Here is an 18,293-nt window from a genome sequence, read left to right on the forward strand (position 1 = left end):
TCTGGGATGGGGCCGGGGATGACTGATTGGGGGAGCAGGAGAGTGCTCTGGGCTGGAGGACTTCAGAGGTTGGAAGGAGGTCGGGGTGCAGGCTCCAGGCGGCACTTACTTCAAGCAGCTTCTGGAAGCAGTGGCATGGCCCCCTCCAGCTCCTATGTGGAAGAATGGCTAGGTGCCTCTGTGCGCTGCCCATTCTGCAGGCAGCGCCCCTGCAGCTCCCATTGGCCACAGTTCCTGGACACTGGGAGCTGTGGGGGTGGTGTTTGGGATGAGGGCAGCATACGGAACCCCCTGGCTGCCCCAACATGTAGGAGCCAGAGGAAGGACATGCCACTGCTTCTGAGAGCCGTGTGAAGGCACAGCATGCGTGGAGCAGTGAAAGCACCCGACCCCACTCCCCAGAAGTGCCAGAGCGGGGCAAGCACCAGACCCTGCTCCCCAGCAAGAGCTCGAGGTTAGATTTAAAACATCTGAAGGGCCAGATGCAGCCCCAGGGCCGTGGTTTGCCCATCCCTGCTTTAGAATGTTTGTTACATGATTAACTCAAATACTCCATTCCCTCAGATTGAGTGAAGGTATTTCTCTGATGATATGTATGTATATCTATATCCCTAAAGAAAATATTTTCTCATCTTCTGTTTAAGAGATTTTAATTCATGCACTAGTACAGTAAACAGTCTCTTCAGCATGGATTTTAGAATTCTAAACAGTGCAAAATCTACTTCTGGAAAAGTTCTGTTTGTATATTTGTTTTTAGTTACAAAAAATATATAGGATTGAAACCTATTGAATACATAGGTCTTTGAATGAGGCTATATTCTAGCCTGATAGATAAATTAAAAAAGCACACCCTCTTAATGGGATGCATAGATGGCCTTAAACAGACCATTTACCTGTCTTTAGTATAACACATTAGATTAAAAAGTTGAAATCAACTGCTCTCGAAGTGATGTCAAAAGGTTGAAGAGCATTATATATTTATATTCAAAATACAGAGGTGGGCACACATAAACCTAGTTCCATTTAGTTTCCCAACACTTTCTAGCTTCTAGGGTTTGCCATTGGTGATGTACATCTTGAAATGATCTGAATGAAAGATTATAACTTGTTAAGTTATTTTTTTTTTTTACTTTAATACGTCATAAAAGCAAGTTATGTTTAAAATAAAAAAATGTAAACGAACAACCTGAAGTACTCACTGAAACATATTTGTACAAAACTACAGATACAGCAAGAAACAATGGTGGACTTATTTCAAAACGAAGTAACACTTGTTAGCATATGTAAAACTTGCTGTGTTTTATTCCTCTACCAACTAAGAATTTGCATCTGTTTAGCAAGTAAAATTCAAACCACCTTACAATATGTTTACATTTAAATTCTTATACAGTGCAAATATTTAAGACAGAATAATTCCCCCAGTGAAACATATGACACTATTCAGTGTCAGTCTTTTGCTGATTCTTCTTTCAAGAAGTCTATTTACATATTGAGCTATAGGTTCACTATATATGCTTTGAAATTTGCTGAATATCAGCAGAAAAATGTGAACTAGCAGCACTTGAATCCAGAATATAAGATGGTTACTTGAGTGAATGCATAAAGCTTTCTAGACTGTATTCACAATCATACTGTTCTGGATCCCAAAGTTCTCCCAGATTTTCAAGAACTGATTTCATAGAGGCTTTCCCAGAAGATGATGTAGTAGTATCTGCTTTTTCACTTTTCCCATCCTTAAAAGAAAAAAAAATGGATACATTTAAACTAAGTTAAACACAAAAAGTGTTCTAATAATATTAATCACAAGCATCTTATTTATTCCTAGTTTCCCTTTACACATATCAACACAGGAATATCTCTGAAGGATTATTATTGGCGCTTTTTGGAGCATTGGGGAGTCCATTCCAAGAGGATGAAGGTAACAGCTACTTGGGGAACATCTTGGTGTTCATTATTCTATTTCAAATGCTTGTCTGACCAGTAATCTTAGGATTCACATCACATCATTTTTTATGTTTGCAGCTCTAAATGCTTATTTTTAGTAGATAATTTTGCAAATGATTCTTTACCTTGTCAAGAGTGAATAGGTCAAGAAGCTGATCTGTGCCCATGCTTTGTAGGCTAGCATTCTCTTGGCTAATCACTGTATTTGCAATATTCATTTTGAACTTCTGCAGACCCATAATTTTCTCTTCCAAAGTCCCTCTTGTTATCAAGCGATACACATTGACAACACGTTTCTGAAAGAAAAAATTATTATACAAATATTAAACCGTGTCTAGACATGGTTTTAAAATGTTTATTATAAACAAGGGCATGGGACAGAGGATTTGGGTACGAGACAGCTTTTAGTGAGTGGAGCCACATAGGTAAAAGCAAAAAAACAGTCCCAAAAACAAAGTGCCAACCTGCTCAGATAGTGCTTATAGTGACAGGAGTTAGATTTCTTAGACTCTTGCTCTCTCCAGCTCAACACATGGACCAGGCACATAATCTCCTTGAGGGAAAAAGGGAGAGAGTCTTGTTTTCAGCAGTAACATTTCCACTCGTTCAGGGCATGATCCTGAACACACAACTCCCATTGAAGTCAATAGGTATTGTGGATGCTTGATACTTCTCAGTATAAGGCCTTTGCCCAACTTCGGTAAAACACTTAAGGACATGCTTAAATGCTTTTCTGAATTAGCGTCTTTACAAGCAGTACTTCTAGAGATAGTCAGTTTCAGGCCTTTGCTGATAGTGGATGCACCAAGGGATGGTAAGTCAAGATGAGAACAGTACATCACGGAAAAGTATATGAAACTAAACTCCCAACAAAAAGGCAGACCAGGGGGAAAATAATGAAAAATAGTGCTTTACAAGCATGAATTAAACCTTAAGCTCTGTTGCTGCTCTGGTGATGCTTTTTGTGGCTACATCTTGCTGAGGGCCTGAAGTCCTCTCTTGATTTGAGGAGTTCAGTTACTCAGCCAGAGATTATGGGTCTGCCAGAGGTTACAGGAGTGGGTGAGCAAGGGGCTGCACTGTGGCTTGCACAGTGCAGGGAGGTCAGACTAGATGGTTATGATAGTCCCTTCTGGCCTTGAAGTCTTCAGAGGACAGCAGATCCACCTTGTAGTGCTTGATAAAGATGGTAGGATTTGACCAGGTGACTATTATAAATTTCTGCTGTGGGTGCATTAGCTTTTTCAGCCTACGAGGTCACCAGCGATCACGTAGAGTGCGCTCAGATCCCTTCTGGAACCAGAATCTCCAGTGCCTTGTACGCTTCCACAATACATCATCTAATCCACTGAGCAACAGAGGAGATGGAAGCTCCGAATCCTTGGCTGAAAGGCTAAAAACAGGGCACCCGCTCTCCTTGTGGACTCTGTACTCGGAAATAAATTTTCAGGAGACATCGAAAGCAGGCATTCCCAAACTTGGTTCACGGCTTCTTCAGAGTAAGTTCCTGGTAGGCCGTGAGACGATTTGATGATCCAAACATCCGGAGGTACGACCGCTCGCAGCTCCCAGTGTTCCGCGGTTTGCCATTCCCAGCCAATGGGAGATGCAGGAAGTGACACCGGCCAGGCTACCACTTCCCACAGCTCCCATTGACTGGGAACGGCGACCCACAACTACTGGAAGCTGTGAGCGGTCGTACCTGCGGATGCTCAGGTAAACAAAGCGTCTGGTGGCCCACCAGGAACTTACTCTGAGGAAGCTGAGAACCAAGTTTGGGAACCCCTGATCTAAAGTGTGCCCTCTTGCCTCAGAAGGCTATGGCCTCGGACAGAATGAAGGTAGAACTACCTCTTGTGAATCATGGAAAGAGTTCACCTTTGGGATCAAATGATTCTGGAGTTCTGAGCACCACCCTGTCCTGTTGAAATATGCAGTAAAGTTCCTGCATTGAGTGTACCACCAACTCAGCCATCATGTACAGCAGGCAAGTGTCAATCAGAAACCAAGTTTTGATGAACAATAAAAACAGACATCAATGCTTTGAATGGATGTACTGAGAGCCCTGACAAACAAGTGGTGTGCCACTTGGGAAAGAGAGGTGTAATATCTGGATTGACTAACTGCACTGCCATAAGAAATCAGGCTACCCGGAGGTTCTTTGTCAGAGAACCAAGCCTTTCTAGATTTCAAAAGGCTCAACAAGTGGATGAAGAAAATGAAATTCTGGAAGGAGATATTAACCACTACAATGTCATCCCTGACTTAGTGGATCTGAAAATGCATACCTTGACAACCCAGTCAGACTGTGCCATCACAGGTTCCTAAGGTTTACTTATGACAGAAGGCGTGCTCAGTATGACACTCCATTCAGCTGGTCCTCAGCCCCCCTGAGTCTTTACAAAGATGGTGGTAATCCTAGCCAGACTCAGGTCACAAGGGATCCACTTGTACCCCTTCCTGGAGATGACATTTTAATCATAGCTCCATCCCCACCAACAGCATGCAGAACTATGTCCCTGACCTTGAATCTCCTGCAGGCACATTGGTTTATCATCAATAACAAGGATAATATCCATCTCTAGAGATGTTCCAGAAGATTCAAGACATCCTCACAATGTTTTGGAACTGCAAGAGGCCCACTTTTGCATTGAGCCTTCAACTGCTAGATGTCCTAGTATCATGCACAGAGATCACTTCATCACACATCAGACCCCTTTTAAGGCTATCTTAAAAGGTATGGGACGACTACTCAGAATGCATGGAACATCGAGTGAAGGTTTTGGAACAGGTGATGAAGTCCTTAAATGTTTGCAAGGCATGCCCGTGCACTTCCAGCTCCCCGATCCTCTCAGCTGCCACCAACTTGAAGAGCTGGGGACCGTACCTGGGTCCCAAATAACTCAAGACATATGGAACCTGGAGGAAAGGGTCCACAGTAGAAACCTCCTAGAACTAAGAATGGTCAAGTTTGTGCTATGAAGATTCCAATCCAGCCTAGAGAGGAACCACATCCTGATTCAGTCAGACAACATGACCATGGTTGTATATCTGAACAACCAAGGGGGGAACAAGAAGCCCAGCACTACACGTCAAAGCAACAAAAACTGTGCAGTGAGTTGAGCATTCTCTCCTCTCTTAAGGCAGCTCACATAAAGGGAGACTTGAACCAGAAGGCAGAGTGGCTCAGCAAGCACAAAGTGAATAACTCCTAGTGGTGCATGAATCAGGAAGTCTTCAAGTTAATCATCCAATTGTTCAGCTTGCCATTTTTCTTCATGTATGTGCAATGTGCCTCAGGTGGCATACTTCCAGGATTCAACCCTGAATTTGGTTCTCTGGTTGGATCATTTATTTCCCCAGCTTGGGCTTGGTACTGACAAGGAGCGTGACATGAATGTTGAGCCATGCCCCCCAGCCTGCCATTAACTGACCTATTCATGAATCACATGAATGTGAAGAGACCAAAGTACTTCACCAGATAAGCGGAACCCAGATCCATTGGGAGAGAGGCCCTATCGTACAGATGGCTGCAGGGCCTCCTGTATCTGTTTCTACCCTTCTCATTATTACGGGAAGGTGCTTCAGAAAATAAAACGAGAACAGGTGACAGTAATAACCCCGCTTTGACCAACAAGATCCTGGTTTTTGGATCTGATGATGGAAATTGAGACCACTGGTACAGCTCCCAAAGAGATAGGACATCAGTTTTTCTCACAAGATCCTCTACTTTATCCAGACCTGAAATGGTTCTATCTTGAAAAGGAAGCACTAGTGTCGTTGAATCTGCCCTCAAGTCATCGGAACACTTCTTTCTTTTGGAAGAATATCGTCCTTGAAAGCACACTCTTGTATTTTGAATATGTTTTGTGGCTGGAGCTGGGAACATGAAGCCAATCCTAGAAATCCAGGAATTTCAGCTATCTTGGATTTTCTTCAAGAAGGGCTTCAACAAAGGTCTCTACCTCAACACCATTACACATCAGGTGTTTGCCTTTTTAGTAGCATGATATTTGCAGGATCTGTGGGTTTCCTCCTATATGCTTCTCAATGATAAAGAAGATTGAGTAGAACCCCAAGCATCTTTCTTCTGAGGGACCACTATTACTCCCATATCCAGGAGGTCAGAATCACAGAAGAGTAGTACCGAAAGGGATCTCAATAGTCCCCTGCACTCAAGGCAGGATTAGAGTAATAACTAGACCATTCCTCAAAGATGTCTGTCTAACCTGTTCTTAAAAATCTCTAATGACTTAGATTCCACAAATTCCTAGGCAATTTGTTCCAATCCTTAACTATACACAGTTAGGAAGTTTTTCTTAATGTCCAATCTAAACCTCCTTTGCTGTAATTTAAGCTCATTGCTTCTTGTACTACCATCAGAGCTTAAGGAAACCAATTTTTTTTTAAAAAAAAGTCTGAGATCTTAAGAGTCCCCACCTGCTGGATCCCACTCCACCAGGGAGTGGGGGAAAGGAAACACTTCCAGAGCCCTCTTGGCCAAACTGGGAAGGAGGAGGGTGCTTATGAGCCCTGCTTTAATTATGGTGCTCAGGACCCATTTTAGGACTTTGGGGGAACATTTGTAATCCCATAGTTCTGTTCCCTCTATTCTCCAGGGGCCCCTTGAGTCAGCTGACTGAGGTCCACCTCATCCTTTCATGCTCTGCCCGTAGACTCCTAGTCCTCTCCCCCCTCCCGCCCCTGCATATTGGAGTCACAGCTGCTTCAGTGGGTAGAATCATAGACTAAGGTCAGAAGGGACCATTATGATTGTCTAGTCTGACCTACACAATGCAGGCCACAGAATGTCACCCACCCACTCCTGTATCAAACCCCTAACCTATGTCTGAGCCACTGAAGTCCTCAAATCGTGGTTTAAAGACTTCAAGGTGCAGAGAATCCTCCTGCAAGCGACCCATGCCCCATGCTGCAGAGGAAGGTGAAAAACTCCCAGGGCCTCTGCCAATCTGCCCTGGAGGAAAATTCCTTCCCGACCGCAAATATGGCAATCAGCTAAACCCTAAGCATGTGGGCAAGACTCAGCCAGACACCCAGTAAAGAATTCTCTGTAATAACTCAGATCCCCACCCCATCTAATATTCCATCACAGACCATTGGGCATATTTACTGCTCATAGTCAAAGATCAATTAATTGCCAAAATTAGACAATCCCATCCCCTTCATAAATTTATCAAACTTAGGCTTGAAGCCAGATACGTCTTTTGCCCTCACTGCTCCCCTTGGAAGGCTGTTCCACAACTTCACTCCTCTGATGGTTAGAAACCATCTAATTTCAAGTCTAAACTTCCTAATGGCCAGTTTATATCCATTTGTTCTTGAGTCCACATTGGTACTGAGCTTAAATAATTCTTCTCCCTCCCTGGTATTTATTCCCTCCTCTGGTATTTACATATCTCCCCTCAGCCTTCTTTTGGTTAGGCTAAACAAGCCAAGCTCTGAGAGTCTCCTTCCATAAAAGACAGTTTTTCCATTCCTCAGATCACCCTAGTAGCCCTTCTCTGTACCTGTTCCAGTTTGAATTCATCCTTCTTAAACATGGGAGACCAGAACTGCACACAGCATTCCAGATGAGGTCTCATTAGTGCCTTGTATAAAACAGTACTAACACCTCCTGATCTCTACTAGAAATACCTTGCCTGATGCATCCCAAGACCGCATTAGCTTTTTTCACGGCCACATCACATTGGCAGCTCATAGTCATCCTGTCATCAACCAATACTCCGAGGTGCTTCTCCTCCTGTTACTTCCAACTGATGTGTTCCCAGATTATAACAAAAATTCATGCATTTAGGGATTAATAACAAGATCTGCACTTTTCACTATTAAATTTCATCCTATTCCTATTACTCCAGTTTACAAGGTCATCCAGATTTTCCTGTATGATATCTGTTTTTCACTGTATTGGCAATAAATACTTCCCAGCTGTGTGTCATCCACAAACTTTATTAGCACATTCCCACTTTTTGTGCCAAGGTCAGTAATAAAAAGATTAAATAAGATTGGTCCCAAAGCAGATCCCTGGAGAACTCCACTAGGAAACTCCCTCCAGCCTGACAGTTCACCCTTCCAGTAACACCTGTTGTAGTCTCTGCTTTAACCAGTTCCTTACCCACCTTTCAATTTTCATATTGATCCCCATCTTTTCCAATTTAGTTAATAATTCCCCATGTGGGGGCATGCCTTACTGACATAGAGGTAAATTAGATCCACTGCGTTTCCTTTGTCTGAAAAAATCTGTTACCTTCTCAAGGAAGGATATCAGGCTGGTTTGGCACAATCTACCTTTTGTAAAACCATGTGGTAATTGGGACAAAATACAATTGACCTCAATGTCCTTAACTACTTTCTCCTTCAAAATGCTTTCCAAGACCTTGCATACTACAGATGTCAAACTAACAGGCCTGTAGTTACCCAGATCACTATTTTTTTCCTTTCTTAAAGATAGGAACTATGTTAGCAATTCCCTTGTCATACATTACAACCCCAAGTCTACAGATTCATTAAACATTCTTGATAATGGGCTTGCAATTTCATGTGCCAGTTCCTTTAATATTCTTAGATGAAGATTTTCTGGGTCCCCCCGATTTAGTCCCATTAAGCTGTGCGAGTTTGGCTTCTACCTTGGATGTGGTAATATCTACCTCCACATCCTCATTCCTGTTTGTCATCCTATCATTATCCCTAAGCTCCTCATTAAAGACTGAGGCAAAGTATTTGTTTAGATATTGGGCCATGCCTAGCTTATCCTTAACCTCCACTCCATCCTCAGTGTTTAGCAGACTCGCTTCTTTCTTTGTTTTCTTCTTATTTATATGGCTACAGAACCTTTTACTGCTGGTTTTAATTCCCTTTGCAAGGTCCAACTCTACATGGCTTTTGGCCTCTCTCACTTTATCCCTACATGTTCTGACCTCAATAAAGGTAGCTTTCCTTGCTGATCACTCCCATCTTGCACTCCTTGTAGGCTTTCTGCTTGTTCTTAATCACCTCTGAGATGCTTGCTCAGCAGCTTGGTCTACAATTCCTGCCTATTAATTTTTCCCCGCTTTCTTGGGATGCAGGCTTCTGATAGTTTCTGCAACTTTGACTTGAAGTAATTCCAGGCCTCCTCTGCCTTTAGATCAACAAGTTCTTCAGTCCAATCCACTTCCGTAACTAATTTCCTTAAATTTTTAAAGTTAGCCCTTTTGAAATAAAAAACCTGAGTCACAGATCTATTTTTGTTTATCCTTCCATCTAGTTTGAACTGAATTAGCTCATGATCGCTTGAAACAAGGTTGTCCCCTACAACCATTTCTTCTATGAGGTCCTCACTACTCACCAAAACCAAATCTAAAATAGGAATCCTCTCTTGTTGGTTCAGCAACTACTCGGTGAAGGAATCCATCAGCTGTCGCATCCAGGAAAATCTGAGCCCTATTATTATTATTACTAGCACTTGTCCTCCAGTCTATATCTGGGAAGTTAAAGTCTCCCATGATCACACAATTCCCAGTAGTATTTACTTCATTAAAAACATTAAAAAGAGGTCTCTATCCATATCCAAATCAGATCCCGGTGGCCTATAGCACACCCCAAGCACTAGCCCAGGGGAGGCTCTAGTAGTAGCAGCTTTCTTCCTCAATGTGATTTTTGCCCAGACAGACTGTCTTATCCATTCCATCCCTTCTTATTTCTTTAGAGTCTACCTCATCATTGATATACAGTGCTACACCACCACCTTTGCCTTTATTTCTGTCCTTCCTAAACAGCACATAGCCTTCAACACCTGTACTCCAATCATGACTACTATTCCACCATGTTTCTGTTATCCCTATAATATCCGGTTTCACTTCCTGCACCAGTAACTCTAGTTCCTCCATTTTGTTACACAGGCTCCTCACACTGGTGTACAAACATCTTAATTTTTGCTGTTTGGCTTCACTCACATGCTTTACCTGATTAGGCCCAGACATTCTACTGCCAGTATCACCTATTAGACTGGTATCTACACTACCCTTCCTTCTGTCTCTTCTCCTGTCCACAGCTGTATCCTCTCTTACTTCATTTTCTTCCCTCTCAAATGTTAAAATCTGGCATGGAGATTACCTGGACATCTCCCAACCATCTCCCCCCAATTTCTAGCTTAAAGCTCTTTTAATCAGTTGCGCCAGCCTCCACCCTAGATGTCTATTTCCTTGCCTATTAAGGTGAAGTCCATCCCAAGAGAACAGTCCTCTGTCCATGAATGCCTCCCAGTGGCCATACACCCCAAAGCCCTCCTTATAACACCCTGGTCTGTCGATCATCATAAATCTTGTCACACCTTTGTTGCCCTTCTGCCTGTTCCTGGAGAATCAAACTGAAGATCACCTGAGCCTCGATTTCCTTAAGTGTCTGCCCCAGCCTGGCACAGTCTCCCTTGATACGTTCCAGTGAGAATCTAGCCGTATCATTTCTTCCCATATGAAGGGCAATCAGTGCATTCTTTCCCGCTTCCGTTAGGATCCTCTTCAGCCTCAGGTCCACATCCCGTATCTTAGCACCTGGCAGACAGCACACCCTTCTGTTCTCTGGATCAGCTCTGGTTACAAGCCTGTCTATTCTTCTCAGTAAGGAGTCCCCAATCATGTAGACCTGCCTTTTCCTGGTGACGGTGCGATTCTCCGGCCTATCTCCTGTTTCCTCTGGCTGCAAGTCCTCTCGATTCCTGTTTTCCCTTGCAGTCCTCCACAACCCATCCTGTATCCTCCTGGGGCTCATATTTGATGATGTTATCTCCATTGACTCTTCCTATAGGACTAGCTGCTCTTTTCTTCCTTGTCCTCTCACCTGCAGCGACCACCTGCTGTGCCCCTACTTTGTTTTCCAACTCTGTAAACCTGTTCCTGAGCTCTATTTCTCCTTCACTAGCCAGTCTTTTCCTCTGCCCAGTTCTCTTAGTCACATGCTTTCACTGTCCACTTTCCTCATCCAGCAGTCTCCCGTCAGAGTTCTTTAGTCCTGCTTCTATCTGCAAGTGAGAGCTTTTCTCTTCAGACTCTTCATGTCTTTGCTCCATCATCTGCTCGAACCCCTTTCTAAACTCAGAGTTTCCACCTGCATCTCTAACCCTCAGATCTTTTCTTCCATCAGCTCGATCAGGCGGCACTTCATGCAGATAATTCTTTCCAGGTACCCCCTCCAGGATCATGTACATGCCGCAGCTTCCACATCCAGTCATCTTCATTGTGTCTTCCACTGCTTGGGTCACTACCACTGCTGCCTCTGTATCTGTCACAGGCTTTTCACCTTCTCCTCCAACAGAAGTCCCACTCAAACTCCTCTGTTTACAGCTCTGTTTGCTGGCTCCTGTGCTGCTGCAGCCTGTCCAACTCATAGCCCTGGGACGTAATAGAGTTAAGGACAGAAGGCTGGGCACAATTGACCTTCTGCTGAGCCCACGAGGGCAGTCTCAAAGATGGAGCACTGTTTGGTGCTTTTCAGGCTGCTCTGCTGTACTTCTGCACCTTCCAGGTACAGCAGAGCAGCAAGCAGGGAGGCACTGTACCTAAGGCTCTGTGAGTTTCCAACACCTGGCTAAAAACTGGCCGGAGGGGGGGAAAAGGGGGAGTAGGGAAATTATTGCTCATCACTGACCCAAATTCTGATTAAAAAAAGCCCCCTTAGCCAGATGCAAAGGCAGGAATTGTAAAAGCCATTATCCACATGCTGTCACGAAAGCAGAGAAACTGAAATCAAGCAGGAGCTGAGAAGGTGTGGCCAGACTATGCAACTCCAAAACTCTTGTCTGTCCATGAGTTGCAGAGAGAGGAGAGCAACACAAACACCAAAAGTTGTGGGAGACCCTAGGCTGCAGGAACAAAAAAAGGTGTCTGATAACTCATGAAAGATTAACAATTGGTATTTTACCTGCCCAATACGATGTGCTCGATCCATTGCTTGTAGATCTCTCATTGGATTCCAGTCATGTTCCACAAACACTACTGTGTCAGCGCCTGTTAAGTTAAGTCCCAGTCCACCAACATGAGTGGTAAGCAAAAGAACATCTATGGATGGGTCATTATTAAACCTATATATACACAAATATACAAAAAAATAATCAAACCGATTATTTAGACGTTCATAAGAGTGACTGCAGAAATGAAATGGAACAAAACTACAAGTAATTAAATAAATAATGTTGTATATAATTACTTTTGACATATTTTTCACTGCTTGTTGTAAAGCTTTTCTTTTTTTTTTCCCCTTTTCCATTTTAAGGTCACCCGAAAGAGGTTAATTTACACAGACAGAGATTGTACCTCACCAGAAGAGAAAATAATTCAGTAAAAAATATTTTACATTATTTACAAAATAACACATCCCAAAAATCAAAAATTAGTTAAGGTAAAAGTTAATGTGAATGAAGGCATTTGTTTCCTTAAAATGATTCTCAAATCTGTTTCCTAAAAATCAGAAAAAGATTAATTTTTGACACACTGCTACAATGCCAATAATGCTGCACCAATTCACTTTTGTTAATGTAGAAAAATTTGCCAGTAGTTGGGGTACAATGGTATAAACCACCTGCAACCTCCATTCTGTTTGGAGATTCAGAACCAACTGGCACAAGCTTTTAATGCAGGTGGGGTTGACCAGGGCATGTTGGTTCAGTACATTGACTAGGCATAGCTCCTTAGGGATCACTGGCTGGAACTTAAAGCTGCCTTGCCCGGTTGAATTCCCAGGGGATAGTAACAGTACTGCTGCCTCCCTCTCCATAGGAACTCTTTGTCCTTGGACACAGCTGTCACTATGGATTGACAAATGGCTTCTATCTGGCCTATAGTCACCAGAGACAGCCGTATTGTAGGTGAATAGTGGAGGGTACACTAGTCTAAACAGAGCCTTACAATAGGGTCACACTGCTATAATACCAGGGACGGGGGGGACACAAAGAACAACCACCCCCTCCACCCTGCCACTGACATGGACTGGTGTCAGGCAATTTAAAATTCTAGTGGGTCTAAAAAAGGAAGTCTATATAATACTACCATATATTTTTTGAAGTACAAATATGGGATCTAGTATACTATTCTAGTGACACTGAATTACAGGTAAGAATGTTCTTTTCACCATTCCTCCTGCTTGAACCTCCTGACTTGGGATCAGAAGTCCAAAGAGAAAATAGGATAGGAAAATTGGTCGCTGTCACATCGCTGTTCTCTAAGACTCCGGGGCTGCTAGTAATACTGCTCCCATGTGTATGATTTACTCTATTCTGCCTCCCACAGAAACTAGTATGCATAGTTTCCCAAAAGCAGCAGCAGATTGAAAGTTAGTTTCATTGCTGTTCTCAGTGTTCGATAAGCAACAATGAAACAACAACAGCAGTCTTGATTCCCACGCTAGATTCTATGAAAGCTATGAGCAGCAGCAGCAGCAGCAGCCTTGAGGCAGACAGCTCCACACCCTCAAGTTTAGCCACTGCAGTGCTGGCTTCCTTAGTTCAGAGCCATAAGAGTCAGAAAACTTAATAAAAATAAAAGTTAAATCTGCAGACACTCTACCCTTTAGGGAAAAGACTTTCCTAACTGTCATTGGCAAGTGGGACACTGAATTTACAAGCCTGTGTTTAAATCTAGGATGAACTGGGTTTTGAGTATTATCTTGTGAAGTTATTGGCTGGTCCTTTCAAAGGCCATGTTAATTGTAACATGCTGATGGGAATACCCAGAACTGGGGGCCACTATGTTACTTCTCTGCCTCTGCAAGCGCCAGCTTTACTAGATATAAGACTGTCAGCTCCCTGCCACATCAATTGGTCTTCCTCACCAGCAAACTTTTCTAGGCTCCCCCAGGCCAAATCTTGCCTAGCAAATAACAGTAAGTAGTGAACTCCAGCTTCTCCGAGATGTTTCCTTGCACTGCCTAGCACCTACTGCTATATAGTCACAGTCACTATTAAAGTACGCCGCTCTGATAGACAGCACATTACAATTTATTAAAATAATGGGTAAAAACACCCTTCCCTTCAAAGCACAACACTGAATTGGTTTATAATAAAAGCAAAATGCATGGATTAAATGATACTAAGGAAAAGAGATAAAGGTAGAGATGGTTACAAACAAAAGTGAAAATATACACTTAAAAGTCAAACAATATGCAGTCTTTGTTCAAGATGGTTTCTCTCACAGCTTGGGGGAGGGGAGATGTCAAGAGCATATGGAAAGCTCCAGTCCTCTTCTTGAGGAAGATCATACAAGGACCAGCAGGTACAATTTTGAACAGAGGGCCAAATGACCTATGGGTATAAGGCTCTGCCAGAGTGACAAAGTACTTAATCTCTCTAGGGACAAAGTACAATAGTAATATTGTAAGTGTTCAAAAAAACCAAAAAACAAACGAACCAACCATGAACATTTGGTTATTTTTATTTGCTTTCTGGTTGAGTATTACATTTGTTTCAAGTTTTCAAGATTCTTTGCAAAAAGGAACAGAAATTTCAATTTTTTATTTTACAAGAAACCTGAAATTCTCCCCTATTCAAGAAAAAACACTCATCACTGCAAGAGTTGGAAACACTGCAGTAGATCAAGACAGGAAGAAACCAGGAATTAGGATTGTATCCAGGTCTCTGCATGGTGAACAGTGAACAAAAGAGGTAACCAAACCAGCTCTCAAGTAAATGTTTTAGGCTTTACAATAAAGATCTGTTTTCATACTTCAATTGTTGTTGTAAGTATATTCAGTATATTCTGAGTACACTTGAAAGTTTGGTATCTCTTTTGTAGTAACAGCAAACCGAAGAAAGGAAATCTTCATATGATAGGCTAACAATTTAAGCCTAGTGTCATTCAGAATTTAAATTTAATTTTTTTTAAAAAGTGCAATGCTTATTTTATGACACATGGTTCCTTGCTAATCAGTTAGTATTTGTGAACACATCTTCACACTGGTTCATTTAATCTGACTCAAACTGCAAGACTATCATTGCATAATTTGTCTGCCAGTATAATCTGATCACACGAGTAGAAATTATAGTACCCTATCTTATTAAAAACTGCAAGAGCTCTCATGAGAGAAGACACTACAATTTTGTGTTCAGGTAAGTAATGCCATCCATCGTAGTCTGCCTTAAAACAATAGGAAAAGAAGAGAGGAACTTACCGTGAAACAATGGAATGCCTTTGACCAGCAGGTATGCTGCCATCTAATCGCAAATATGTAACAGAGGGCAAGTGAGGTTTGAGAAGGTCATGTTCTACTATATCCAACATGCTCTTGAGCTGACAGAAGATAAGTATCCTGTGCTGAGCCACAACAGCTTCTGTGCCATTCTCTGAAGAGCCACCATTTCCCAAACCACAGTCTAGTAGTAGCTTCAAGTAAATTTTAAAATAAAAAATTACCACAATGGATTATCTCTCTCTTGTAAATAGTTATATTTACACTGCTGGCAGAAGTGAATACAAATAATTTACACACACTCACTCTCTCACCCCCTTTAAATTAACAAATTCATGCAGGGTATGTAATGAGCTATGAGTCAAATTCTGTAGGAAACAAGGAATATTGATTGTAGATCCCTTCACACTATGAAGGACCTGCAAAATCTGGCAGAAAACATTAAATTTCTTATCTTGTTTCTACAAAACTTGGTTTTAAACAAAGTTTTCTATCCATTAGATTAGTAAGAGGGTATAGCTTACTTAAAAATACATAACCATGTGTGATTATATAGAAAATTGAGTCAATGTCTTCAAATCACCAGAGGTCTCTTCTATAATAAACAGGAAAACAATATTCTGCTAAGAGTAAAAGGAAGCAGTAAAGCAACAAAACAGAAAAAGCAACTTTCATACTTCAGATACCCTAAAGCACTTGGAAAAAAAACGATGACTAAGGCCTGATCCTGTAGTGTGATTCACATGTGCCGACTGCTGTGCCCACACAGATTACAATGCAGGATTGGAGAGAGAATTACATCTCCATGAAATAACTACATAACTTCTGTATTTGTACAAAATTAACACTTATACATATCCCAACTTTCTAATGTGGGTCTATTTTCTTAAGAAATGTATTATTTTCTAAAAAATTAAATTTTAGAAAATATATAGAAAGAGCAGAAATGCCTTGGATTAAAACTTGTAGAGATAAGTTATAGCTACTTGCCTGAAAATGGTGGTCCCATGCTAAGAGCGAACACTTGGTTAAAAAAGTGCAGTACATTCAATTTTACATGGAAATTGCATTTAAAAAACCCCATCAATTTAAAAAGGTCACTTCTGCCTGAAACTTTTAAACTTGCTATTACTTGTAACATCTTTGCTTAATATAACAAAGATTAGAGGGACAAAATATCTCCCCCCTTTTCCAGATTGTTTGCTGGCACTTTGTTATAACTGCACTTTGTTTATGATCACCTTCACTGTAAAAATCAAATAGTCCTGCCCAAATTCAGCATCACACACTGACTGCAAGGGGTCTCAGTTTCTTCTGTTTATGTGAATTCTTTTGCAAAGCAATGATAGAGAAATTATTTAACAGTTTCCTCCTTCCCCGTCCACCCCCAAAATAACCAAACACAAAAAACAGGAAAGTGGGACTGTAAAACCAGAAATATGGTAGACACTCAAGGACAGGTTAACCAATTTTTTAAACAAACTAAATTTCTAATTGATTTTTTTTCAGAAATACAGTTATACAATAATCACAGTAACTCCAGAACAATACAGATGTTTATGAACTTTGGAATACATAATACGTTTTAAGTATACTTACTTGTTTTAAAGCAGACAGTTTAGGCGCATGCTGGATATCTCGAAGGGATGAGTTATGAGCTGCAAGCTGCTCTGTGGTTCTCTTGTATTCTGGATGCTGGGTTGTTAACACTAATGCTGGATGGTTACATAGTTTTCGTAAATATTGTAATGCCTTTTAAATTGAGAGAAAAGTGGTGAGATTAGCAGCAACTAAAGATTATGGAAAATGGGGTGAACAAAATTTATATTTAATGTTGTAGCCCACTTGACCATAATTTCACAAGTTTGACAACAACAGATTTTTAAAGATGTTTGTATCATACACTTATTTAAATAAAAGTTAATTCCAGCTGAAAACTTGCCGCTGGCTAGTATTAAAACAATCTTAGTTCCAGCTCTGGGGACAGTGCATGAAGCCCTCTCAGAGTGTTATGTGACTTGGAAACAAGATTCAGACTTGGAAGCTGTGTGAGGCCCTTCAGAGAAGAAGAATTGCCAAACCAATTTACCTCAAGTTATTTTTGGATCCAAATTTATGAAGGATTGTGGTCATGCACAGTTTCAGTCAGGTGGGGAAATTCCCTCCCCCCAACCCAAACAAAACATTACCTGCCTTTCCATTAGAGTGGAAAAAATAGATACACTGAGATAATTTATATTTCTATATTAAAATTTCATTGTTTGTTTGAGACTGTTGTAGCGAAACTAACACCGATACGAGTAAAATTATTCTTACCTGCACAGTTTGATATTTACTTAAATTCACTGATAAAAAGAACTTTTAATACTCCATTTCCAATTTAGAATAAAAACTCTAGCAGATGGATATACTTAAATATAGATTAATTCAGCAGAATATTTAAGAGAATATTTAAACTACAGTACGTTTTTTAAACAGGAAGTTTTACTCTAAAATAAAACAACACGTAATTTAATCATCATAGCTCTTCACACCATATCCAGACAAGTTGATCACAGCTATGGAAATTACTTCATTTAAACCAGGCGTAGGCAACCTATGGTATGGGTGCCGAAGGCAGCACGTGAGCTGATTTTCAGTGGCACTCACACTGCCCAGTCCTGGCCACCGGTCCAGGGAGATCTGCATTTTAAATGAAGCTTCTTAAACATTTTAAAAATCTTATTTACTTTACGTACAACAATAGTTTAGTTATATATTATAGACTTACAGAAAGAGACCTTCTAAAAACATTAAAATGTATTACTGGCACGCAAAACCTTAAATTAGAGTGAATAAATGAAGACTTGGCATACCGCTTCTGAAAGGTTGCCGACCCCTGATTTAAAGAGGAGGTTCAGGATTTAACCAAATTTACTTTGAACTATATTTCAACATCCAATGTACAAAATTACTCTCTTCAGTAGGGTAGGATTTACTAGAATATAATCTATTAGAAATACATTAACAAGAGAGCAAAAATTATTGAAGAAATCTGTACCTGAAACACATGTCCTGTAGCTTTAAGCTTTGGCCTTTCAGTCTCCTCACTCAGTGAAGAAGATGAAACAGTTTCATCAACATCACATTTGGCACGAGACTTAGCAAAATCTTCATAAAGTTGAACCTGTAAGGCC

The 18,293-nt window shown here is 41.2% G+C and overlaps 1 protein-coding gene across 5 annotated transcripts in view; it reads right to left on the reverse strand.

Annotated features, from left to right (window-relative positions):
• Window positions 1-1,116: 1,116 nt before the first annotated feature.
• The window catches only part of BTAF1 (B-TFIID TATA-box binding protein associated factor 1), a 101,105-nt gene continuing 83,928 nt past the window's right edge, over window positions 1,117-18,293 (reverse strand). For 4 of the 5 annotated variants that reach the window (XM_075072709.1, XM_075072708.1, XM_032770275.2 and 1 more), the window contains 6 exons: window positions 18,158-18,283; window positions 16,717-16,869; window positions 15,100-15,311; window positions 11,860-12,019; window positions 2,070-2,240; window positions 1,117-1,733 (listed from right to left, as the gene is read on the reverse strand). In XM_075072709.1, the coding sequence (XP_074928810.1) occupies window positions 1,584-1,733; window positions 2,070-2,240; window positions 11,860-12,019; window positions 15,100-15,311; window positions 16,717-16,869; window positions 18,158-18,283 (972 nt within the window). In that variant the 3' untranslated portion in view covers window positions 1,117-1,583. Of the gene's footprint in view, window positions 1,734-2,069; window positions 2,241-11,859; window positions 12,020-14,508; window positions 14,567-15,099; window positions 15,312-16,716; window positions 16,870-18,157; window positions 18,284-18,293 lie in introns of those variants that run through there. The other variant, XM_032770278.2, reaches the window with a different exon arrangement.

Source organism: Chelonoidis abingdonii, chromosome 15 (assembly GCF_003597395.2).
Source record: "Chelonoidis abingdonii isolate Lonesome George chromosome 15, CheloAbing_2.0, whole genome shotgun sequence".
Taxonomy (NCBI): Eukaryota; Metazoa; Chordata; order Testudines; family Testudinidae; genus Chelonoidis; species Chelonoidis abingdonii.